At 38.8% G+C, this 26,000-nt stretch overlaps 1 protein-coding gene across 2 annotated transcripts in view; it reads left to right on the top strand.

Moving 5' to 3' along the window:
- The window catches only part of LOC130072824 (RAS guanyl-releasing protein 2), a 46,107-nt gene extending 24,067 nt beyond the window's left edge, over positions 1-22,040 (top strand). The window contains exons 8-17 of one of the 2 annotated variants that reach the window (XM_056238098.1): positions 479-595; positions 690-971; positions 9,445-9,525; positions 9,731-9,853; positions 11,218-11,333; positions 13,685-13,826; positions 14,638-14,674; positions 21,296-21,454; positions 21,798-21,860; positions 22,001-22,040. In XM_056238098.1, coding sequence (XP_056094073.1) covers positions 479-595; positions 690-971; positions 9,445-9,525; positions 9,731-9,853; positions 11,218-11,333; positions 13,685-13,826; positions 14,638-14,674; positions 21,296-21,454; positions 21,798-21,856 — 1,116 coding nt within the window. In that variant the 3' untranslated portion in view covers positions 21,857-21,860; positions 22,001-22,040. Of the gene's footprint in view, positions 1-478; positions 596-689; positions 972-9,444; positions 9,526-9,730; positions 9,854-11,217; positions 11,334-13,684; positions 13,827-14,637; positions 14,675-21,295; positions 21,455-21,797; positions 21,861-21,995 lie in introns of both variants that reach the window. The other variant, XM_056238097.1, reaches the window with a different exon arrangement.
- Positions 22,041-26,000: the final 3,960 nt, after the last annotated feature.

The raw sequence follows: 26,000 nt of genomic DNA, 5'->3' as shown, positions 1-26,000 counted from the left end.
TGTGAACTATTTTTTCAAAAAATTGTAAGATTCTACACTATTTCTATGTTACTAATCAATAAATTTGCCTATACAGTGAATGACGTGCAGTTCATTTTATGGGGAGAAAACGTTAGTTTTTATGTAGTCTACCTTACAGTGGAAAGCGATGATAGTTGCATTAATAATTATACTAAAATTAACTTAACATACATACTTAATCAGCTTTGTGATTTATTTTATGGATGGTATGGTGTTACAATAAATCTGTTTACTGTTTGCAAACGGTTTATGGTTTATTTGTTCATGATGAAAATAAGATAAAAATCAAATGGATCAATACAAATATTTTAGTAATCTTCCCTGAGTTTGCTAATATACGCACACCTGGAAGCTTTCAGAGCCTCAAAACAGCATAGTTTTTTTTTTATTAATAATATAACAAAATATTTTGTTAACTTCATCCTCTCTTTCTTTTTCACTACTTCACACCCTGTAGAAACTACTACAGTTGCAGAATTTCAACACGTTGATGGCAGTGGTCGGGGGTCTCAATAATAGCTCCATCTCTAGGCTGAAGGAGACACAGGCACACATCAACAATGAAACCAATAAGGTACATACAACACCTGTGCACCAGACACAAAACCTTTACATCAGACCCAACACTTGTGTTTCAGACAGTATCAATTTCAGAATGTCTCTCTCAGATCTTTAACAGTTTGTTGGACCTGGTGACATCTTGTGGCAACTACAGTCAATACCGGCGCCGATTCGCTGAATGCACAGGGTTTCGTTTCCCAATCCTGGCCGTTAACCTCAAGGACTTGATAGCCGTTCATGTTGCTCTGTCCGACTGGACAGACCCACAGAAGACTCGTGTCAACTTGGCCAAATTTCAGCAACTCTATGCGATCCTGCAGGAATTAGCCCTCGTGCAGAACACTCCCCCGAACATTGAGGCCAACACAGACTTGCTCAATCTACTTACAGTGAGTGTGTGTTTTATGATGTGTATATGATTTCAAGAGGAATAGAGTGATTAGGATAAAACTAACCAATTGACTGTTTATTTGTAAAAACTCGTATTATTGCCAAGTTTGAGAAAATAGGATTTCCACTATAGAGTGTTGAAGTGGTGACGTATTTTGTAGCCCAACCCGTAAGTTCGCATCACTCAGGTTCACTCAAGTTTATTATACGTACACATCTTGTTCATCATGACAATCTTCACAAATGATCACAACCTAAATACAATCGCCTGCTAAAGGAAAAAGCTAAACGTAAGCTATACAACACCACCATTAAGCTTCCGATAACTCTTTCAGACTTAATTTAAAACACATTTTCCCTGAAAGTTCGAGTTATAATCGTTTGCAAGAGCGTGACTATAAACACAACGTAACAGTGGACTAGAGAATAGACGAGTTTACCTGTTCGGTGTGATGACGTTTAATGTCAGCGACAACCACTGTAGTCCCATTTAGACACTTGTTAGAAACCGCCTTTTTCAAGACAAGTAAAAGTTTCTAAAAATCACAAGCGGCTATTACTGGTGTATGTTATGTCGTAGAATAAAACATGAAAATATCTTGAGCTTGTGTTAAGCACAGACCTTGTTTCAGGTATACAGTAGTCGATTGTCGAGTTCGCGCGCGCGATCATTGGTAACTAATATAACTAATGATCGCGCGCGCGAACTCGACAACTGACTACTGTGGACTTCGAACGAAAACAGGAAGTAAATACAGGTATGTGAGCTGGCTGAATTAACATCATTTTTATTAATATCTTTCACATCTAACGTTACTGCAGTCAGATTGACCGTGGTCACTCTTAATAACACCACTCACATGGCTGTGCCCTTGTAATGACACATTAAGGTTGTTAAGAGGCTAAAAGCAGGTTTAGAACTTGCCCCATTGAAGTCAACAGGGTGCGAATTTTAAAAAGAGGATAACACGGTGTAGGCAACACCGATTTTTGTCGTTTTTGTCTGTACTGACAGCACTCCAAATGTACAAAAAAAAAAAAATGAGCTCAATGTTAAAATTGACCGGAGTTCTCCTTTAACCAAAAATCCATACAAAAAACCCCTTGACTTCAGGACCGAAGTTCTAAAATTCCAAAAGCGTAAACGAGTTACCGGAGTAAAGATAGTTTGCGGTTTGATTTTCAGTTTTCGTTTCGCTGTGGTCCCGCAGTGCGGTGTCGTGGACATGCAAATAATATCTCATGTCGTTATTCATGATTTGTGAATTTGTGTAACGGTGTTTCTCCGGGTCAAAAAACTTTTTTTTTTTTTTTTTTTTTTTTTTTTTTATTGGGTATAGCTCCAAAAGTCGGTCACTTAGGAGTCTGAACCCAGTGTCACCTTGACATGCTCGATTTGTGAATTTTTTCACAGCAAAGCTCTTATCTGTAAAACGTTTGCTTAGTCCGGTAGACAGGAATGTTAAAAATAGCCGTTGTTCATGTTTAAACAATGGATATTAACAATTTATAATAAACACACACACTGCTGGATTACAAAAACACTTGTTTTAGATTGAACCTGATTTGTGAAAACTTTCACAGATCAGTTTGGGTCAGTTAACCCTTCCCTGAGTGGTTAACTTGGTCATTCTGATTTGTGAAACCTTTCAGAGGTCAGTTTGGGTCAGTTAACCCCTCCCTGAGTGGTTAACTAGGTCATTCTGATTTGTGAAAACTTTCACAGATCAGTTTGGGTCAGTTAACCCTTCCCTGAGTGGTTAACTAGGTCATTCTGATTTGTGAAAACTTTCACAGATCAGTCTGGGTCAGTTAACCCCTCCCTGAGTGGTTAACTAGGTCATTCTGATTTGTGAAAACTTTCACAGATCAGTTTGGGTCAGTTAACCCTTCCCTGAGTGGTTAACTAGGTCATTCTGATTTGTGAAACCTTTCAGAGGTCAGTTTGGGTCAGTTAACCCCTCCCTGAGTGGTTAACTAGGTCATTCTGATTTGTGAAAACTTTCACAGATCAGTTTGGGTCAGTTAACCCTTCCCTGAGTGGTTAACTAGGTCATTCTGATTTGTGAAAACTTTCACAGATCAGTCTGGGTCAGTTAACCCCTCCCTGAGTGGTTAACTAGGTCATTCTGATTTGTGAAACCTTTCACAGATCAGTTTGGGTCAGTCAACCCTTCCCTGAGTGGTTAACTAGGTCATTCCGATTTGTGAAACCCTTCACAGATCAGTTTGGGTCAGTCAACCCTTCCATGAGTGGTTAACTAGGTCATTCTGATTTGTGAAAACTTTCACAGATCAGTCTGGGTCAGTTAACCCCTCCCTGAGTGGTTAACTAGGTCATTCTGATTTGTGAAAACTTTCACAGTTCAGTTTGGGTCAGTTAACCCTTCCCTGAGTGGTTAACTAGGTCATTCTGATTTGTGAAACCTTTCAGAGGTCAGTTTGGGTCAGATAACCTTTCCCTGGTTGGTTAACTAGGTCATTCTGATTTGTTGAAACTTTCACAGATCAGTGTGGGTCAGTTAACCCTTCCCTGAGTGGTTAACTAGGTCATTCTGATTTGTGAAACCTTTCAGAGGTCAGTTTGGGTCAGTTAACCCCTCCCTGAGTGGTTAACTAGTTCATTCTGATTTGTGAAAACTTTCACAGATCAGTTTGGGTCAGTTAACCCTTCCCTGAGTGGTTAACTAGGTCATTCTGATTTGTGAAAACTTTCACAGATCAGTCTGTGTCAGTTAACCCTTCCCTGAGTGGTCATTCTGATTTGTGAAAACTTTCACAGATCAGTTTGGGTCAGTTAACCCTTCCTGAGTGGTTAACTAGGTCATTTTCATTTGTGAAACCTTTCAGAGGTCAGTTTGGGTCAGTTAACCCCTCCCTGAGTGGTTAACTAGGTCATTCTGATTTGTGAAAACTTTCACAGATCAGTCTGGGTCAGTTAACCCCTCCCTGAGTGGTTAACTAGGTCACCTAATTAACCACTCAGGGAAGGGTTAACTGACCCAAACTGATCTGTGAAAGTTTTCACAAACCAGAATGAACTAGTTAACCACTCAGGGAGGGGTTAACTGACCCAAACTGATCTGTGAAAGTTTTCACAAATCAGAATGAACTAGTTAACCACTCAGGGAGGGGTTAACTGACCCAGACTGATCTGTGAAAGTTTTCACAAATCAGAATGACCTAGTTAACCACTCAGGGAAGGGTTAACTGACCCAGACTGATCTGTGAAAGTTTTCACAAAATCAGAATGACCTAGTTAACCACTCAGGGAAGGGTTAACTGACCCAAACTGACCTCTGAAAGGTTTCACAAATCAGAATGACCTAGTTAACCACTCAGGGAAGGGTTAACTGACCCAAACTGACCTCTGAAAGGTTTCACAAATCAGAATGACCTAGTTAACCATTCAGGGAAGGGTTAACTGACCCAAACTGATCGGTGAAAGTTTTCAGAAATCAGAATGACCTACTTAACCACTCAGGGAGGGGTTAACTGACCCAAACTGACCTCTGAAAGGTTTCACAAATCGAAATGACCTAGTTAACCACTCAGGGAAGGGTTAACTGACCCAAACGGATCTGTGAAAGTTTTCACAAATCAGAATGACCTAGTTAACCAACCAGGGAAGGGTTAACTGACTCAAACTGATCTGTGAAAGGTTTCACAAATCAGAATGACCTAGTTAACCACTCAGGGAAGGGTTAACTGACCCAAACCTATCTGTGAAAGTTTTCACAAATCAGAATAACCTAGTTAACCACTCAGGGAGGGGTTAACTGACCCAGACTGATCTGTGAAAGTTTTCACAAATCAGAATGAACTATTTAACCACTCAGGGAGGGGTTAACTGACCCAAACTGATCTGTGAAAGGTTTCACAAATCAGAATGACCTAGTTAACCACTCAGGGAAGGGTTAACTGACCCAAACTGATCTGTGAAAGTTTACACAAATCAGAATAACCTAGTTAACCACTCAGGGAAGGGTTAACTGACCCAAACTGATCTGTGAAAGTTTTCACAAATCAGAATGAACTATTTAACCACTCAGGGAGGGGTTAACTGACCCAAACTGATCTGTGAAAGGTTTCACAAATCAGAATGACCTAGTTAACCACTCAGGGAAGGGTTAACTGACCCAAACTGATCTGTGAAAGTTTTCACAAATCAGAATGACCTAGTTAACCACTCAGGGAAGGGTTAACTGACCCAAACCTATCTGTGAAAGTTTTCACAAATCAGAATAACCTAGTTAACCACTCAGGGAGGGGTTAACTGACCCAGACTGATCTGTGAAAGTTTTCACAAATCAGAATGACCTAGTTAACCACTCAGGGAAGGGTTAACTGACCCAAACTGATCTGTGAAAGTTTTCACAAATCAGAATGAACTATTTAACCACTCAGGGAGGGGTTAACTGACCCAAACTGATCTGTGAAAGGTTTCACAAATCAGAATGACCTAGTTAACCACTCAGGGAAGGGTTAACTGACCCAAACTGATCTGTGAAAGTTTTCACAAATCAGAATGACCTAGTTAACCTCTCAGGGAGGGGTTAACTGACCCAAACTGACCTCTGAAAGGTTTCACAAATTAGAATGACCAAGTTAACCACTCAGGGAAGGGTTAACTGACCCAAACTGATCTGTGAAAGTTTTCACAAATCAGAATGACCTAGTTAACCAACCAGGGAAGGGTTAACTGACCCAAACTGATCTGTGAAAGTTTTCACAAATCAGAATGACCTACTTAACCACTCAGGGAGGGGTTAACTGACCCAGACTGATCTGTGAAAGTTTTCACAAATCAGAATGACCAAGTTAACCACTCAGGGAAGGGTTAACTGACCCAAACTGATCTGTGAAAGTTTTCACAAATCAGAATGACCTAGTTAACCTCTCAGGGAGGGGTTAACTGACCCAAACTGACCTCTGAAAGGTTTCACAAATTAGAATGACCAAGTTAACCACTCAGGGAAGGGTTAACTGACCCAAACTGATCTGTGAAAGTTTTCACAAATCAGAATGACCTAGTTAACCAACCAGGGAAGGGTTAACTGACTCAAACCTATCTGTGAAAGTTTTCACAAATCAGAATGACCTAGTTAACCACTCAGGGAAGGGTTAACTGACTCAAACCTATCTGTGAAAGTTTTCACAAATCAGAATGACCTAGTTAACCACTCAGGGAAGGGTTAACTGACCCAGACTGATCTGTGAAAGTTTTCACAAATCAGAATGACCTAGTTAACCACTCAGGGAAGGGTTAACTGACCCAAACTGATCTGTGAAAGTTTTCACAAATCAGAATGAACTAGTTAACCACTCAGGGAGGGGTTAACTGACCTCTGAAAGGTTTCACAAATCAGAATGAACTAGTTAACCAACCAGGGAAGGGTTAACTGACTCAAACCTATCTGTGAAAGTTTTCACAAATCAGAATGACCTAGTTAACCACTCAGGGAAGGGTTAACTGACCCAAACTGATCTGTGAAAGGTTTCACAAATCAGAATGACCTAGTTAACCACTCAGGGAAGGGTTAACTGACCCAAACTGATCTGTGAAAGTTTTCACAAATCAGAATGACCTAGTTAACCACTCAGGGAAGGGTTAACTGACCCAAACTGATCTGTGAAAGGTTTCACAAATCAGAATGACCTAGTTAACCACTCAGGGAAGGGTTAACTGACCCAAACTGATCTGTGAAAGTTTTCACAAATCAGAATGACCTAGTTAACCAACCAGGGAAGGGTTAACTGACCCAAACCTATCTGTGAAAGTTTTCACAAATCAGAATGACCTAGTTAACCACTCAGGGAAGGGTTAACTGACCCAAACTGATCTGTGAAAGTTTTCACAAATCAGAATGAACTAGTTAACCACTCAGGGAGGGGTTAACTGACCCAAACTGACCTCTGAAAGGTTTCACAAATCAGAATGAACTAGTTAACCACTCAGGGAGGGGTTAACTGACCCAAACTGACCTCTGAAAGGTTTCACAAATCAGAATGACCTAGTTAACCACTCAGGGAAGGGTTAACTGACCCAAACTGACCTCTGAAAGGTTTCACAAATCAGAATGACCTAGTTAACCACTCAGGGAAGGGTTAACTGACCCAAACTGATCTGTGAAAGGTTTCACAAATCAGAATGACCTAGTTAACCACTCAGGGAAGGGTTAACTGACCCAAACGGATCTGTGAAAGTTTTCACAAATCAGAATGACCTAGTTAACCAACCAGGGAAGGGTTAACTGACTCAAACCTATCTGTGAAAGGTTTCACAAATCAGAATGACCTAGTTAACCACTCAGGGAAGGGTTAACTGACCCAAACTGATCTGTGAAAGGTTTCACAAATCAGAATGACCTATTTAACCACTCAGGGAAGGGTTAACTGACCCAAACTGATCTGTGAAGGGTTTCACAAATCAGAATGACCTAGTTAACCACTCAGGGAAGGGTTAACTGACCCAAACTGATCTGTGAAAGGTTTCACAAATCAGAATGACCTAGTTAACCACTCAGGGAGGGGTTAACTGACCCAAACTGACCTCTGAAAGGTTTCACAAATCAGGTTCAATCTAAAACAAGTGTTTTTGTAATCCAGCAGTGTGTGTGTTTATTATAAATTGTTAATATCCATTGTTTAAACATGAACAACGCCTATTTTCAACATTCCTGTCTACCGAACTTAGCGAACGTTTTACAGATAAGAGCTTTGCTGTGAAAAAATTCACAAATCGAGCATGTCAAGGTGACACTGGGTTCAGACTCCTAAGTGACCGACTTTTGGAGCTATACCCAATTTAAAAAAAAAAAAAAAAGAAAAAAAAAAAAAGGTTTTTGACCCGGAGAAATACCGTTACACAAATTCACAAATCATGAATAACGACATGAGATATTATTTGCATGTCCACGACACCGCACTGCGGGACCACAGCGAAACGAAAACTGAAAATCAAACCGCAAACTATCTTTACTCCGGTAAACGACCGAACCAATAAAAATATGTCATCGCTGCAGCACTCAGTTGGAAGACGTGTGGAAGAATGGACTTGAACTTTTATCAGCTGCATGAGCAACATAGCTCAATGTGTCGGTGTAGACTGACTGAGTTACAACTCTTGACACAGTTTCATAGTTTTTTTTTTTTTTTTTTATATTTCTGGTCATCTTTGGCTCTGGTCGTTTACAGCTCACATTCAGTACACTTTCAGCACAGAAATAGAACAGAAAGACATATTCTACATGATTTTTTTGTATACAACATTTTCAAATTGTTGTTAAATTCCTGTGCAATTTAAAAAAAAAAAACTGGTGCCAAGCATGAACAAATTGCATATTCCAAAATCTGTACCACCCGTCCATCCATACGCAACACGGAAAGCATTTTCAAAAACACTTTTTTGCAGTTTGCCAGAATGTTTTGAGTGTTGCCATAGAAACCTTTTTTATTGAAGTCCCCAGAATGTGAACAGCTCTAAATAGAATCTTCTAAATAATTACAGTAATTGCTGCATGTGGTGAATGTACCATGAGAATTCATGTCTAATCAAATCCATTCAACCATTTCTAGAGAGAGAAAACATGCATACAGTATGGAAGTGTTTGATGAGTCTTTAAACTTTGATTTCATTTTAGTCCATTTGACTGTTTTCTGATAAACACACAATCACACACAAATGCAGAACAGAACAGAGCAGAGACATTTAGTAGACAGCAATCTAGGTTCAGAAATACTTTCTGAGGCCCCGTCCACACTACTGCGTTTTCGTTTAAAAACGGAGACCTTTTGCTACGTTTGCACCTCCCGTCCACACTAAAACGGCAAAAACGGAGACCCAAAACGGAGAAGTTTAGAAACGCTGCCGATCCGTTTTTCGTTTTGAAACTCCGGAGGGCGTTTTAGTGTAGACGGGTCAAGACGGAGGACTTTAGAAACGATGACGTAGTAGAGGCTCACGCTCGGCTCTATGATTGGGTGTCATCAGTCATGGCGTATATCTTTGCTAGCAGCTGTTGTACAAGTAAATTCTGCATTTTACAACGCTATAACTGCCTACATGCGCCGGAGTCTAGCTATTATTCGAGCGATCTGTGACAATTCCCGTGTGCAGCGGCGGCGTTGACCGTATGGAGCGTCGGTTTGGGGTTAACCCAGAGCATGGTGGGATAATTTTATCAATGAAGTTGTGTTTACACCGGCACGCGCATGCCCAGTGTTGGTGAATGGTCACGTGATCCGCGTTTTCAGTCGTTTTAATGTGGACGGAGATCAATTCTAATACGCAGCTAAAACGCTGGTGTGGACGAAGATCGTATTCGTTTTAATTCTCCGTTTCTAAACTAAAACGCAGTAGTGTGGATGGGGCCTGAGAAATCATTGATGTCTAATCTTCCCCAAAAGTTATATTAATCATCTGTAGCTCATTGAATCCTGAGACAGATTTTGGTTGTGTTTTATGTGTAGGTGTCACTGGATCAGTACCACACAGAAGAGGAGATTTATCAGCTCTCATTACAGAGAGAACCCAGAGCTGCAAAACCTGCGGTCAGTTTCCTGCCTGTTATATTTGGTTCATTTATGCATCCCCCCATTTCTGCAATAAACAGTTCAATGCGTTTACTGAAATGCTGATATTTGGTTATGAAGAAATGTATTATTTACAATAACTCACAAGATTAGATTTAATCTCATAAATTAAATGTAAAGATAAATGCACACTTGTAACTTTGGTTTTTGCTTGCTGAATCAGAACTCAACAACTTCCTCCAGTCCAGCTCCTAAACAACTATCAATGATTGATGAATGGGCAGCATCGGTGAAGCCCAAAGCTAACCCTGTTATCATCAGCAAACATATCGAGAAGATGGTGGACGTAAGAGAAAAACTAACATTCTTATAATTCCAATTTGTTTTGACACACATTTACTGTATGTTCAACACATTAAATCACTTCCGTTGAGCCTGTACTAAGCCCCGCCCCTCTTATTTATTGCTCTAAACCTTGATTAACCATGAAGTTATAAATAGTAATTGTCCAAATTGGGCAAGAAATGAATGATAAAAGGTTAAAAATCTAATCTAGACAAATACTTTTAAGAGTCAACTAAAGAGAATTGAGCAGAATTACAATTACGGGATGTCAACTAATTAAAAATACTAATTGATCATTACAAGATTGAACCAAATAATCAAACGAATCACAGTTACCGCACATGGCAGACTGAACCACACCATAGATCTTCTTGGAATAGACATTTCCATAAACTTGCACTGGCATATCTTAAAATATGTCGGTGCCATTGTTTTGTCTCAAGATGCACACCAGTAATGTTTTTTTCTAAGGCATGTTTATAAAAGCTACTTAAATTTCCTAATTGAACTAAAGCCTAACCCTGGCTTAATCTAAGCCCTGTCTGTGAAACCAGACCTTAGTGTTCTGTTTTTGAACAAGCCAAAAAAGAAAAAACCTCAATATCAGAATTGTTTAAGAAACAAAAATAAACCAGCTTTCTGCATTTTAGTTTTTTTCTGTCATGTATGATTATTGTACATTTAACGTCATACATAGTATGATACATTTTGTATTCAAACTATTTAAAAAACACAGCTTTTAAAAAAACAAAAACAGACATTTTGATTTAAAAAATCACAATTACTGGAGATTAGACTGTTTAGGGGACATAAGTAAATGTGTTATGTTTTAACATCTTATCATTTATATTGTAAATCATGCTAAATTGACAGCCCTAATTAAAAGTGCTAATGGTTTATCTGAATAAAACTGCTTCTGAATTCAGGGTAGATTCTAAGGCAACTATAAACACACTCCGAAACTCTGTTTCTTTCGCCACTACTGTGACCATATTCAAAACATTAGCATTGAATGACATCGAGACCTTGATATTATTGATATTATTCCTGTTCTGGAAAAGAAGGTGGTTTAAGTTTAAGCATGCACTTTTTAAAATAATTTAATTGTAAGTAAAAAAAAAAAAAAAAAAAAAAAACCTTGTATCCTCCCTTTGTTTTTTTTAGCTTTTAGTTCCCAATGTATGATTCATCAGTAAGGATTTTAAGGTGGTCTTAGTGCAGTGTCAATTATGTATAGCCTATGTTTACTCTGACAGTATAAATTCTAAAGTTTAAATAGCTCAATATGTTCATTTACAAATCCCTCCATGTAAAATGGATTATTGGAGATGTTAATGAAACTGTGTTTCTATTTTCTTTTCACAGTCTGTGTTCAAGAATTTTGACACAAACGGTGACGGCTTCATCTCACGTGAAGAGTTTGAATGCATCAGGAATAACTTTCCATATCTCAGCAAGTTTGGAGAACTCGATAAAAATCAGTGAGTATATCAATGCCAAACAAGAGCACTTTCTTTTGCACGCCATAATATAAACGTATTCACAAACTATGATTCACAGCATGAACAAAATTCAGCAGGCTCAGCAGATCAATTTAATAGCTTGGTTTAATAGAGAAATTAGTATGAACATGGACCTGAGGTCAGAATGAAAACCACAGAGAGAAAGATTTTCTTAAAGACAGTTAAGACTTGTTGAAGGGGGAACTCACTAACTTCATTATGAAGGCATATCCAGAATCCAATATAATAAATATAGTATAGTATAATATAAATACATTTTTTATTTGAAAATATTTACACATTCACTCTAATGCCTAATATTCCAAAAACAGCTTTGCTTATGTTTCTTGATCAGTCATATGAGTTACATTAATCAAAATGATTCAAAACTGCAAAATTTGACACAAAAGTTGAGTAGCTTGCATCACTATTATACCTACCTAGTGCTACTCAACTTTTTTTTGTAAAGTTTTGCAGTTTTGATTTGAACGTAGGCTATAGGCTATTGTTACTGTTGGTCTTTTTACATAATTTAAAACAGCTTTCAAATATTAAATGTTTTTCTTACATCTTACCTCATACTCTTGCACCATTAAAACTGAAGTATTATGCTGGAATTTATTTTCGGCTTCTGTGAACGTTTTGAAACCCTTCTTAGGTTTGATTGGTAATCTACTAACCTGGGAAAACCCAGACAACTTCCGGCAAATTTAGATTTGCTCTGAGGCCCTGTCCACACGGACACGGGTATTTTTATAACCGTGACTTTTTTTACGCGGTTCGGCCATTCGTCCACACGAAAACGCACTGAAACCGAACATTTTTGAAAACCCCTGCCAGGGTGAAGATTTTCAGAAACGCCAGTTACAGTGTTGTCGTGTAGCTAGTGAAACCGGGGTTTTTGCCTTGCGACGTCAGAGTGTGCGCCGTTATCCGCTGTGTTTGACGTCAGATTTGCGCTACTGATTGGCCAACGTGGCTTTACGGTTAAAGGTTTATATCGCCGCCTGCTGGCGTGGCATGCTCTTGACCGCGCTTGATAGCGTGTTTTTGCATTTTCATGTAGACGGAGACCGAGCATGTGTGGACGGGATTGTTTTTTTTAAACGCTGTAGGAAAAACTCCGGTTATAAAAATACCCGTGTCCGTGTGGACAAGGCCTGAAAGTTAGTGTGGCAGCTCATTTCCAATCCGCCGAAATCGCAGCACCAATCAGAAACGTCGGGGCGGGCTTTACACGATGACGACAGTGCTGGGATTTTGAAGCAGATTTTGTAGCCTACATTACAAAGATGGATGCCGCCGTCGAACATCACTCATTCGAATCAGCTATCGCGTCTGTTTTAAGCGATTTGAACGTTTCCCTTTTGTTAAAAACCCAGCAAAGATGGTTTCGACTCGGAGATGTTTCTGCCGCTCTGCATACGTCATCTCCTTCATCGCTCTGATTGGGTTTAGGTCTATCCGCGACGTCCGTTGGTGACGCCCCTCTGGAAATGATTTGTCTATGACGCTTTGCCAGACCAACTCAGTTACAACTGAGAATGGTCTGGTTTTAACCAGGCTAGTAATCTACACTATAACAAGTGTTGTTAGGGCCAGTTCACACTGAACGCGTTTTTGCTGTTAAAAACGCGAACACCAGGTAAGTAGAACGGAAAAAAGTGCATGGTCTAAAGACATGTCTTTTTTGTTTTTAGAAGTTTAACTTCTTTTAACTTGATCCCCGCGTTTTTAGAATGTCATGTGCGAGATACTGCAAAAGACACGAGATGCAAATGCACAAAAAAAATGGAACAGTAGCGCAGTGGAATGGAAAAACGTGTTCTGTGTGAACAGCCCCTTAGAACACTGAGGCAGACGACCAGCCTAAAAATGTAACTTTTAAATCATGTAACAACAATCAGAACAGTGCATAATGAAGTGCAGCAGAGCAGCATCAAAAATATAAAATATTGGGTGGAACAATTTTGCCATATCTAATTATTCTATGGTATAATTGTTCAATTTCAGTAATTTCCAAAATTCTGGTTAAACTGGAAGGTTCTAGAAATGTTGGTATATATGGCATATATCCGACTAGTAACAGCAGTAACAGTTAAGACATTATTATTATTATACAGTTATTATTATCGCCATAACTAAATCTACAGCGGTGGCATGAGTTATTGTGCTCCTCACTCTTCTCTTGTGATGTTCACGAAGCACCCTTACCATGGAAGTTGATCTGTTCTGAGGAAAAGATTCCCAAACTGTTTGGACCTTGTGGACTGTTTCATAGTGTATGTTTTTCTCTCTCATTTCATGATCTGTTTGTCTCCATCTATTAGGGATGGAAAGATCAGCAGGGAGGAGATGATAGATTATTTTATGAAGGCCAGTTCTTTGCTCAATTGTAAGATGGGCTTCATACACACCTTTATGGAGACTACATATGTGAAACCCACCTTCTGCGAACACTGCACCGGCTTTGTAAGTATCAGATGCTCATGCAATCATATAGAAATAGATTCATGTTTTTTTGAGTGCCCTTATTATGCTTTTTCGTATATTACCTTTCATGTAGTGTGTAATATAGCTGTTTGTTAATGTAAAAGGTCTGCAATGTTTCAAAGATCAAGTGCAGATAAATGGGGTTATTGTCTCCCAAAAGAAAGAACCAATTCTAAACTGAAATGAGCCATCAGTAATTCCAGTCTTACCTCCTGCTCGAACCTACGTAGGTTTAAGAGCAGAGGAGGTTCTCGAAAAGGAGGGGTTTATAGAGACCGGATCCTTGATCAAACCATTTCAGACACTGTGATGCTGCTATCTATATGAGAAAATCAATGGTTTTTCGACCTTTGATGCATGTACACCTATTGTAGAAGACCTCCGAAACAAAATTAGGAACCTATACAATAGCATTATAGGGGCACTTTAATTATTGCACTGTGTCTTTTCTAAGATGGACAGTTTTAGAAATTAGCTCTATCTGAGCACATTTGGCTTTGATCTATTGGTTTATTTATAACATGGTGTGGTGTGTAGCTGTGTATTGAATGCTGTACCCCAGTCCCTTCCATTGTGTGTATGTGGTACTTTCAGATCTACCTGTGTGTGTGGCCTCTGATGTTGTGTGTTTGTGATGTTTGGGCTTTCCCTTTCATCTATTGTTTTCCTGCTGTGATTCTCATTCTCTCTTGATCCTCCCTCTTCTCTTCTCTGTACTATTTTCAACATCCTTCCTGCATCTCGCTCTTTCTTCAAAAATAACTTTAATATGTATATCCCTCTTTTTAAGATATGGGGCTTTTATAAACAAGGATACAAATGCAAAGGTAAGAGAGAACTGTATGTGTGCATGTTTGGCATGTCTGCAAAAAATTACCAATTCCTTTACCAATTCACCCATTCAGAAAAGGTCAATAGGACAGAGATTTGAAGAATATAGAAATATAGATAGTTGCTCTTTTCAATGCGGTGGACTCTGTGCTTTAGTGTAACACTTCCCCAAGATTTAATTTTGTGCTTCATTTTCTCATGATTTCCATACACTGCGCTGCATTGAAAGTTGCGGTGGCCGGTGAGTCTAAATGCGGAAGCGATCGCGCATAGGGTCCATTACAGGACTGGAGCTTTCGAGCTCCGTAAAGGATGCAAAAGCACTATAGATTTATCATTAAAGCAACACTATGGAACTTTTCAACCTTCATAATATATTTCCAAGACCCTTGTGATGGTACATCGACTTACAATAGGTTAAATGACACGTCTGCCATAGCCTGACGTGGTCTGTATCGCTTTTACTCGCACTATGTAACTTCGGGTTTCGGGTAGTAACCCGAGCACAAAAAGAACTACAAAACTCGACTGCTTTACGGCATACGTCACTTCCCCCACCACTTCCTCAAATTGTCTATGGCCATTGCAGACATCCCAAGTCTATAGTGTCTCCCTGATGCCCGCAAATTAGTTCAAATCTGCCGGAATCTAGAGCACGCATGCGAGACAGAACATACTGCGCGCATAACATACATAGCGCGAGCACGGCAGAGAGGGAGAGAGCGAGAGACCTTGGGTGTGTGCCTCACGAAAGCTAGTCAACCCGCCACCCACCCGTCAACAATCCAGTCACCAAGATATACCTCCCTGAAATGACTTCTTGCAGGTTGGGATGTCTGCCATTGTTGATTCCAAAGCCGGTGCTGGATAAACAGCGAGCGTGCGCGTGCGACAGTAGGCTGCGGTAGGCTAAATTATTTACGACAGCGGTAATGGACAATTCCGCTTCCAACCTGTAGGGCGACCGCTGAGGAAAAGTTCCTTGGTGTTGCTTTAAAGCAGCCCATATTACTTCTGAAGTCATATGATAGCTTTGAATGAGAAAAAAAATTACATTTAAGCTGTTAACTCAATGAGTCAGTGAGTTGAATTCAAAAAACGATTCAGTGAACCAGATTTGTGGACTGTATCTGATGATTCATTGAAAATATCTGATAATATCTGAAAAAAACAAAAAGGAGATTGCAACTTCTGTAATGACCTCTAATGAACATGAGGGTAGCTATAGGGTGGTTGTCAAGGTTTTCAATAAATTATGACCAAAATTACAGTTTATTCCATCCTTACACAATGCTATTGCACGACTTATAAGATTATAGCACAAAGTCATATGAACTGCTTTTATGCTACGTTAATGCTGCTTTTGCATATTTTGCACGGCAGAGAGGGAGAGAGCGAGAGACCTTGCGAGTGTGCCTCACGAAAGCTAGTCAACCCGCCACCCCCCCGTCAACAATCCAGTCACCAAGATATACCTCCCTGAAATGACTTCTTGCAGGTTGGGATGTCTGCCATTGTTGATTCCAAAGCCGGTGCTGGATAAACAGCGAGCGTGCGCGTGCGACAGTAGGCTGCGGTAGGCTAAATTATTTACGACAGCGGTAATGGACAATTCCGCTTCCAACCTGTAGGGCGACCGCTGAGGAAAAGTTCCTTGGTGTTGCTTTAAAGCAGCCCATATTACTTCTGAAGTCATATGATAGCTTTGAATGAGAAAAAAAATTACATTTAAGCTGTTAACTCAATGAGTCAGTGAGTTGAATTCAAAAAAAGATTCAGTGAACCAGATTTGTGGACTGTATCTGATGATTCATTGAAAATATCTGATAATATCTGAAAAAAACTAAAAGGAGATTGCAACTTCTGTAATGACCTCTAATGAACATGAGGGTAGCTATAGGGTGGTTGTCAAGGTTTTCAATAAATTATGACCAAAATTTCAGTTTATTCCTCACACAATGCTATTGCACGACTTATAAGATTATAGCACAAAGTCATATGAACTGCTTTTATGCTACGTTAATGCTGCTTTTGCATATTTTCAAGCTTAAAAACTCCCTGTCCCCATTCTCTGCCCCCCTTGAAGCAGGGCCAGATTCAAAATTAAACTAGGATTTAAAAGTGGTGAAATATAGCGCAGGCAGCTGTTCAGAATTAGTTTTTTTAAATAAGTCACATGTAATTTTTAATACAAGGAAAGGATGGCCAGGACAGAGAGCAGGCACAATCCTGTGATACTGTTGTGGAGAAGTGAAATGTGTTGCTGTGTTTGATAGTGCTGTCACCAACTCTCACGCATTGACCGTGAGATTCACGCAATTGTCACTTTTCACACGGTCTCACGCCACACATCCATTTTCTCACGCAGAGAAAAGTCGCGAAGCAAAGAGGACACTGACACCGACAGACAAGACAGAGAAGGTTACTTTTGATATGGAACAAATTCTCAGCTCTCAGATTCTGCCAATTTTATTATGAAATTCAAACAATAAATGCCGTTTTGGCGCTTTTAAATGTGACAGATCGCTGTAGCGCCTCAGTTCAAATGGCACGTGAACCGATCATCTCTCTTCACTAGCCTAGTTAATTGTAAATTAACACGAATGATCAATAGGTGTGTAACGTGTGATACAGTAGCCTACAACTTACCGAAATGTATATGCCTCATACATACTGTAATATCGACCAATCAGTGTTTTTCAACCGCGGAAAGGTCAATAAAACAGCTGGAGTAGACTACAATGTCACATTACGTTACATTTACCTCAGGAAAGTAATTTAATGACCGTAAGTTGGTTAGAAAAAAATAGTATTTTATAATATTTAGTATTAGTATAAATGAGTATTTTGCGAAATATGTGCACTATATTACATATTATTATGTTTTTTACTTATATCATTAAAATAGTATAAAGTTGTTGTATAAAAACCCTATTAGGCCTATATTTAATTTGAGTTGTTATTTTTAACCTTTAATCATACCAGCAGACAGGGCTCTCTGTAGTCTATGTTTACAGCATTAGGTGAGATTTTCTTTCTTGAGAAAATTTAACATCTACTGTAGCCTACCTAATATGTATCCAAATTGAATCAAGGAATAAAACCACAAGAATTCAATTGAAATTGTAAAATTTGTATCAAGCAATAATAAAAGCAGTAGCCTATGCCAATTATTGCACCATGCTGTCACTAAACTTGATCAAATTATGTGTAGTTAGGCTATCAAATGTTTTGACACCCAAAATAGCCTACACTTATTGTGATGCAATACATTACATTACAAACATGTTGTATACTAAATTGTGAATTGTGGCTACTACTTTTAGTACACTTTTTAGTTTTAAAAGTTCTCCAAAATAGAGAGAGAGAAAAAAAACATTTGTGCCTCAGATTCATATGGCCATTGTCTAAGTAATATTTTTAGGGAGGCCTGTACAGTAGTGATTGAGTGAGTAAAATGAGAAACATGCAACATGGCCAAAATAGCCAGTGTTGACATTTAGCTGAGAGAAATTAGACAAGTGTTAAAATGAAAGGATATGGAAGAAATGAGAAAGTACTTCTTCTCTTTTTTTATTTCATCTTTTGTCACGCTTGTAGTGTTTTTAGAGCTTGTCATTTGAGTGTGCAAAAACGCCTCCTCTCTTCAGACGTCAACTCTCCTCTATCAGTGTTTTGACTCCCTTAAAGCTGCAGTAGGGAGTTTTGAGAAAACGTTGACTTAGCCTGAAAATTTGAACAAGCACAACTTACAGGTCCCACCCCCTTGCTCTCTGCTGCGCTACAGCCCTCCCTCCACAGCTCGTCCTCCACAGCGGAGCCTGTCGTGAACGCGCAGGCTAGTAAACAGGGCCACCCATAACGGCGGATAAAAAGTTAAATGGCACATTCACTAATAGGGACTAAACGTCAACAATATGCTTTACATTGACTATGGCCTGCCCATACTTTGACAACAAACTTGGTCCTCAAATCATTATGTATTTTGCAATACATGTAACTTTATAACGTTGCACTCTTTCTATAAGTTATAAATAGCTAGTAAGATAACGTTAATATAACGGTAACTAACGTTACAGTATGTAAGTAATTATTCTAGCGATATATAATGCTAGATAAGGTGTGCTAGTACATTATTTCAGCAACATGACAAGCCAGTGAATTAGCAGGTTTCAAGTGTTGCTTAGCAGAGTGCGTGACATTTTATCTACATGTTATGCGGCTAGAGTTTTGACACCGAGTCAATGGGCTCTGTCTAATTCTTTCTTTTTCGCTTGTTTATCGTCATCGGTCTTTTTCCCTTTACCTCTTTGTTTTATGAGCAGGTGTCACTCGAGAATTGGCAGTTTAGGTTGTTTCTCCGTCATAAGCACAGCTGAAGCACGCCGGCAATCTTGAGTTTGAACGACAGCTCGCGCTGTGCAAGAGAGGGGTGTGATCAGCGCGTACACGAGCGTGATTGACACTGCTAAGACATTCCTCCTGGCTCTGATTGGTTGTTTCTGACCGGGAGCGTGTATTTCTTGCAAATGGCAATAGAACCACTGGGAGGAGCCAGAGGAGCTTGATTTTTTCATAGATTATCTGTCTCATATTCTACTGTCAGGACATAATGACAGTTTTAACAAATATGTAAAAAAATATTTTTTACAAAAGCTACCTACAGCAGCTTTAATCTTTAACTCTCTCATTTTCTGTTGTGTTGTGAAAAAGTACACGTTGGCATACTTTTAAAAAGAGAACTTGTAATTATTTTCTTTAAAATAATATAGCCACAATGTGTGCTAACTGAAATGCAATTAGTTAAACTTTAGAGTGATTTTTAACCACTTAAGTAGAACTTAAGTAGGCTAAATCTTTACACGTAATTTCATACTTCTATTGTTATTGGTTGAAGTGTACTGCGGAATGTACTGCACCGAAAGCATTTGTGATAAGCTAAAATATACTTTTACCTAATGAGGTTAACCTCATTTCTATTGAACCGTATTTGTCATGTATTTAAAGGGCACCTATTATGCAACATTCACTTTTATAAGGCGTTTGAACACAAAGTGTCCACAGTGTATGTAAACAACCAGCCTATAATGGTAAAAATCCACCCAATACTTTTTTATAATCCCCATATATCATCATTATCAATCTCTCGCAACTAAACAAGCTGTTACAAATTTTGCCCCTACTCTAAGTAAGAGTAGGGAAACCCCGCCTACGTCTGGTGACGATCTGCACCAGATCCCGCCCTGAGTGAGAAGCAGTCCGACATATAACCATAAACACAATGATACCTGCTCTAGTATCTCCATGCAGCATTTTCTGGCTCTGTGGGCATCCTAATAAAGTTCCCATACAAGCACCTATACAACAGTTTATAGATTAACATGATGGTACAAGCTAGTCAATGAGATGAATAAAGGTAACTCCACAACAACTAAGTTACATAAATGTATCCACTAACCATTCAGAAACGTCCATGTACAGTTTAACAGTTGCAGCCTCTCCCTGAGTAGGCCTATCTATATCTGTGTCTGACTCCGGTTCAAACATATAAGGCTGCACTCCGCTACTGGGTATTATTGACATTTTACCTGAGAGAAATTCGGCTGTTATGTTGTTCCTGTATCCGAAGCACATGTCGGCCCTCGCAGAGCAGCAGCTCATTTGCATTTAAAGGGACACACACACAAACGGAGCGTTTTCCCTCACACCCAAAAAGGGGCAACTTGGACAAGCTATAATAAAAAATCAGGGTGGGATTTTGAGCTGAAACTTCACAGACACATTCTGAGGATCTCAGACATGTACAGAGCTGCCAACTCTCACGCATTGGCCGTGAGACACACACATTTGATTGGTCTCACACGCCACACCCCCGATTTCTCACACTGAAGTGTCAACCTGGTCGGTCAAATGCCTGGAAGATGAGTTTATCTATATATCTACCTGTTGAGCCACTCGTGATCGACTATGCCGCAAATTAGTTAAAATCTCCCATAATCTAGAGCGAGCGCGCATGCAAGACAGAGATTGTGCTCCAAACCACGTAGCGCGCGCACGGCAGAGAGGGAAAGCGAGCGAGAGACCTTGCGTGTGCAAGCATCCCCCCGTTGGAGAATGTCATCAACCCCCCCAAGTGGGGGTTTCTAAAGTGTCCATGTTACAGTGCAACATTATTATACATTTAGTACTGAGTAATATTAATTAACTACATGTACTTAGGTTTAGGTTTAGGTTAGGGTTAGTTGCATGTAATTATGCATGATTTATAGTTATAGCTAACATGTAACGTGTAACAAGGACACTAAAAGATAAAGTGTTACCAAACATTATCAAAGCAATGATTTCAAATGTACTTTAGAGTCAGTTTTCATTAATATTATATTATCTGCTAGTAGTTTTCTTTTTAAATTATACTTTTAAGATTTGAAAAGCACTATAGCCTAAGTGAACATTCAATACAATTATGTAGGCTACACTTCTTTTTCACAAGGGATTTTTTTTTCACCTTTGTCCACCAACCCAAAGACTGACTATCTCTCTCTCTCTCTCTCTCTCTCTCTCTCTCTCTCTCTCTCTCTCTCTCTCTCTCTCTCTCTCTCTCTCTCTCTCTCTCTCAGTTTGTGGGGTGAACTGTCATAAAGCATGTCATGGACGTCTGACGATTGAATGCCGTAAAAGAACGAAGAGCATCAGTCATGAAACACCCCCGTCATTACAGTCCAGATCCTACAGCTTTCCTCTGTCCAGTAATGCTCAATCAAACCTGCAGAACACAGGTAAACATATTCTCACACACACTGCACATAATTGCTGAACTTAGATATAGAAGCTTAAAGCTTAGAAATAAAAAAAAGATAATTGCGACTTTTTATCTCACAATTCTGAAATTTTGTCTTGCCATTACAAGTTTACATCTTGCATTTTTGCCTTTATTTCTTGCAATTCCGAATTTATAACTCTGTCAGAATTGTGAGATATTAACTTGTAATTGTGAGAAAAAAAGTCAGAATTGTGAGAGAAAAAGCCGCAATTACTTTTTATTTATTTATTCCGTGGCGGAAGCTTTCAGGGGTTTAACAAACTCTCTCTGTCTATTTCTGTTATTTCTTTGGTCTTCAGTCATCACAGAAGAGGATGTTGAGGCAGCTGAACAGGGTGTATTTGACTGTCACCTTTAAACTGGTAAACCAACATTCTGCTTGACTAATCACTACAGTACATAAAAACATTTCTCAGGAAAAAAAAGACAACTATTATGCTGAATATAAAACATTACACATATTGTATTGTTAACTCAATATTGTTTTCTGTATGAAGTACAGATTTTCGTGTTGGGGCAAATTTCTTCCAATCACACCCAATGTTGAAGAAAAAAGAGCTGATCAGAGTCAGGAAAATTATAACAGTGTTCACTGTCACAGCCTGACACATCATGAGACATAGACATGCTGCTATCTGCTGGACTGAAGCTGCAACTGCTGACCAGATCAATCACCTCTTCCTTTTAAAGTCTGAATGTAATCTCAAACATATCTCAAAATCTCAAGCATATTTGTAGGATTTATCATTATGGTGTATATTTTACCCAGGCTCCTGAAAAAAAGAAAGAAAAACAATTTTAAAAAAATAATGAAAGAGAATGAGGAAATGTATCATCAACTTAATGAAGAGTAAGTTATTTCGGTTACCATGTTCTGAGTTACAGAAATGTACATTTTGAAATGTACATTCACTGAAGTAATGAGATCTTCTAACATCACCAATGCAGTTCTGGCTGAATTTCAATTTCAGTATCTGGTATGTGTGTTTATGTGATTGCACCTGAAATATAGTTGATATTATGCAACCAGTAATGTTCTTTAAATCTTTGAATTTATTAAATTAAATGTGGGAAAAAATTCCAATTAATTTATCTTAAGAGAGTTAACCGCAATAAAAGTTAGTCATAGATATTCCAGCTGTAATTGGTCCATCAAAATCTTCATCATCCGAATTGTGTAAGTTGTATGGTGTCATAAAAAAAAAACAATTAAATAAAAAAGGCTCTCCTTTCATACCATAAATATCGTGCACGAACAAGATTTTGAACAGAAACAATTAATTATTGGTGAGCTATTCACCTCTGCAAAGTTTTTTCTTTACTTAGTGTGTCAATTGTATTTTTTCTTCATCTGGGGAAGGAATATACTGGTAAAAAAGATAAAATCTTTGGGTCACGTTAACATGTTTTCCCTCTGCATATCTGAGCATTAAACATTATTAAAGAATTTGAATTCATTCAAAGGGTTAAACAAACGTAATCACTCATGATCGTTTGGATGTAACACGGCATGCTGAATGGGTTAAGATCTTAATGAGGAAATACATTAAGGTATGTTTCCTGTTCGATCTGATGAAATAAAAATAAATATTTTTTTAATTTAATTATATTTCGATTTTAAGTAGTTGTGGTAAAGCACCCCTTTAAAAAAAAAGTCTGGCTCTGTTGCTGGAAGATGCCAAAAGCATAATCTGTTTCACAACACTATAGGTCAATATCTCACATTTGAGAATATCCTTGTTCTCTCTCTTTTTCAATATATGTTGTAGCAGTTACTGTTAAGACGAGATTTCCAAAATTCTTCCAATGATCTGAGAAACTGTCAATATTAGTCTGGGAAATCTGACTCTTGTGTGATGTGACATTAGGCATGTACTGTATGCATATTAACTAATATGTTCTTTTCAAATATCCTGTTATGTTGAATGTTTTGTTTTTATATTTACAGAAAGATCTGAGAATGCATTTTACATTTAAGTAAATTTGTTGTGTTGCACACTGAAATATTGTTTGTTCTGTAATACAAAAGATTAATTTTCCTTGGTGATAATTGAATGTATTTTTCTCATGCAACTACCTTTTAATGTGCTGGTCTGTAGGAATTTTTCAGTGACATAATAAATATTGCTATATCAAAATATCTATGAGCTACAAAATTACATGAGCCTCTCTTCTCTTCTTTTCTGAGTCTGTAGTCATAAAAAATAATTTACAAACTTCTCACACTTGCACTGTAAGGATTTTCTTAAGTTATAGCGCCCCCTAGTTTTGGAAATTGATTAAGTTAACTCTGGTGTCATTACCATAGACTGTAAAAAAAGATGGACGACGCCCCTTCGCTCTTTTCCATTGGAGAAAACTGAAGCCGCCAGAGTCCCGATATGGCGCTGACATATTGGAACTTGAGTCTGCGCAGTAGCGTTTTCGGGACCAGTCATGCGCAGTCGTGAGCAGGAAGTAAAGCCGCGAAATCAAGGCCCCACCCCCTCACGCTCGTTGAATCATTCGCAAGCACACGCCCTGCACTTTTCTTAAGTGGCCTTGTCTGCTCCGTTCCTCTCCAATGATGTCTGCTGATTGCAGTACCTCGTTAAAATAAGGTAAATATAACTACTAACCACATAGTCAACATTATGAAAAAAAGTCCGTTGGTGCTTCAGTGACTACTTCACACAGAGAACCTGTCAATCACAGCTGTCAATCATGATGTCACAGCACCGTTTTTATAGCATCAAATAACTAACTAAAAACTAACTTATTTTAAAAACAAACACTTGAAATTACATCAACGTGATAGAAACTACAGTAAATGACAGAAACTATCTTAGAAAAAAGATATGTGACGTGTAATTTAATTATTTAGTTGGTCTCACGTCCCATTGAATAACATGGGGAGGCGGGGCTTATGAGCTATACTAGGACCGGTCACCGGGGGGCGATCGAGACGTTTTGGCTTCACTTTTGAGGGCTTGTGCGGCACGCTTGGTCATTACATATGGCTACAAAGCTTGTATGACGTTTTCCTGCAGAACACAAAAGAAAATATTCTTTTGTTTGTTGTTTTTTGTTATGTTATAGGTTGTTTGTTGGGGGGGGGGGTTATCACAACATTCTTCAAAATATAATCTTTTGACAACCAGATTAAAAAATTTTGGGTGAATTGTCCTTTTAGTAATGTCTTGAAAATGTCCGTATTGGAGCAACGCAATAACTACTCCAAATATGGTTGTGCGATTATGATTAATGCCAAAGAAGATTTTGATATAATCTACAATTCAACTTGTCAACTTTGTCTCCATTAGCTGTTGTGTAGTTTGATAGGTTAAAGTGCCCCTTATGATTTTTCAAATATTCCCTTTTTATGCAGTGTAATATACCTTTTAGGACATTGAGCGAATTGCCATTCCACAATTCTGAAGCCTGCATAAGAGACATTAACATATTTAGTGATGCTTCAGATCATGCATAGTCAGTTGCATATCTCAGAACATAAAATACTGATCTAGATCTAGAGTGACACCTAAACGGCAGTTGTCTATACCAAGATTAAAACTATGTGCAGTAGGGGTGTAAATCGGAGCCTACATGACGATTCGATACGATACCGATTTCTTAAGCCAACGATTCGATTATTTTCGATACTTCAGAATTCCCCGCGATACGATTCGATTCGATACGATTCAATAATCGATATTTTTACATGATATCTATTAAGTTTCAAATAAATCAACACACTTTTTTTATAATTTGCCTTTTATTGAGAATACAGGAACAGTATTCTATTCACATAATGTGTATGTTGTGCTCAATGCACTGCAAATAGAACAGCAAATAGAACAGTTACTGCATACAGTTCTAAACTTGATTCTATCGAATCCTGGTGCGTTTCCGTTTCCGTGCATCTTACGTCATCGCAAACGTGCACGACGCATGATAGAAAACAGAACGCGGGTCAATATATTGTGTTTTTTTATTTTATTTGGTGCTATTATTATGCACAGCTGAGTGAACAACACCGGTTTACTGTGTGTCGCATTTGGCTTTTTGCTGATTGCAAACGCAGGAGACAGTGGATTTCCATTAATTTGTTGCCCTGAGTCCACGCGCTATGTGTGTGCGAATACAGACTCACTCTCGCTCTTATCCATGTAAATTATCAACACTATCATCCCTTACATGTGTTTTATTTAACTAAATACATCATAATCAGCTAAAAAGCATGCGCAGGTCACTTACTTCCTGAACAAGTGCGCACCCGAGTCCGTGATGCTTTCACATTCACGCGAGCCGCGGCACGGTTCGAGTGCAACCGAACACAGCGCACCTCCTCCAGGCAGTCTCGGGTTTGGTACCCCAGTGCGCACCCGGGTCCGCATGACAGACAGCGTTTACATAATTAGCGATTTTTCATGCGAACCGTGCCCGTTCCGTTCCGAGTTGGTGTGAAGCACCCTAGACTTTTCAAGTAAGCTGTTGAAGTAGCCTTTTGTACACGTTAGTGC

This window comes from Rhinichthys klamathensis, unplaced genomic scaffold (assembly GCF_029890125.1).
Source record: "Rhinichthys klamathensis goyatoka isolate OS25496 unplaced genomic scaffold, OSU_Roscu_1.1 h1tg000508l_1, whole genome shotgun sequence".
Classification (NCBI taxonomy): Eukaryota; Metazoa; Chordata; class Actinopteri; order Cypriniformes; family Leuciscidae; genus Rhinichthys; species Rhinichthys klamathensis.
This window is presented reverse-complemented; position numbering and strand designations above follow the sequence as displayed.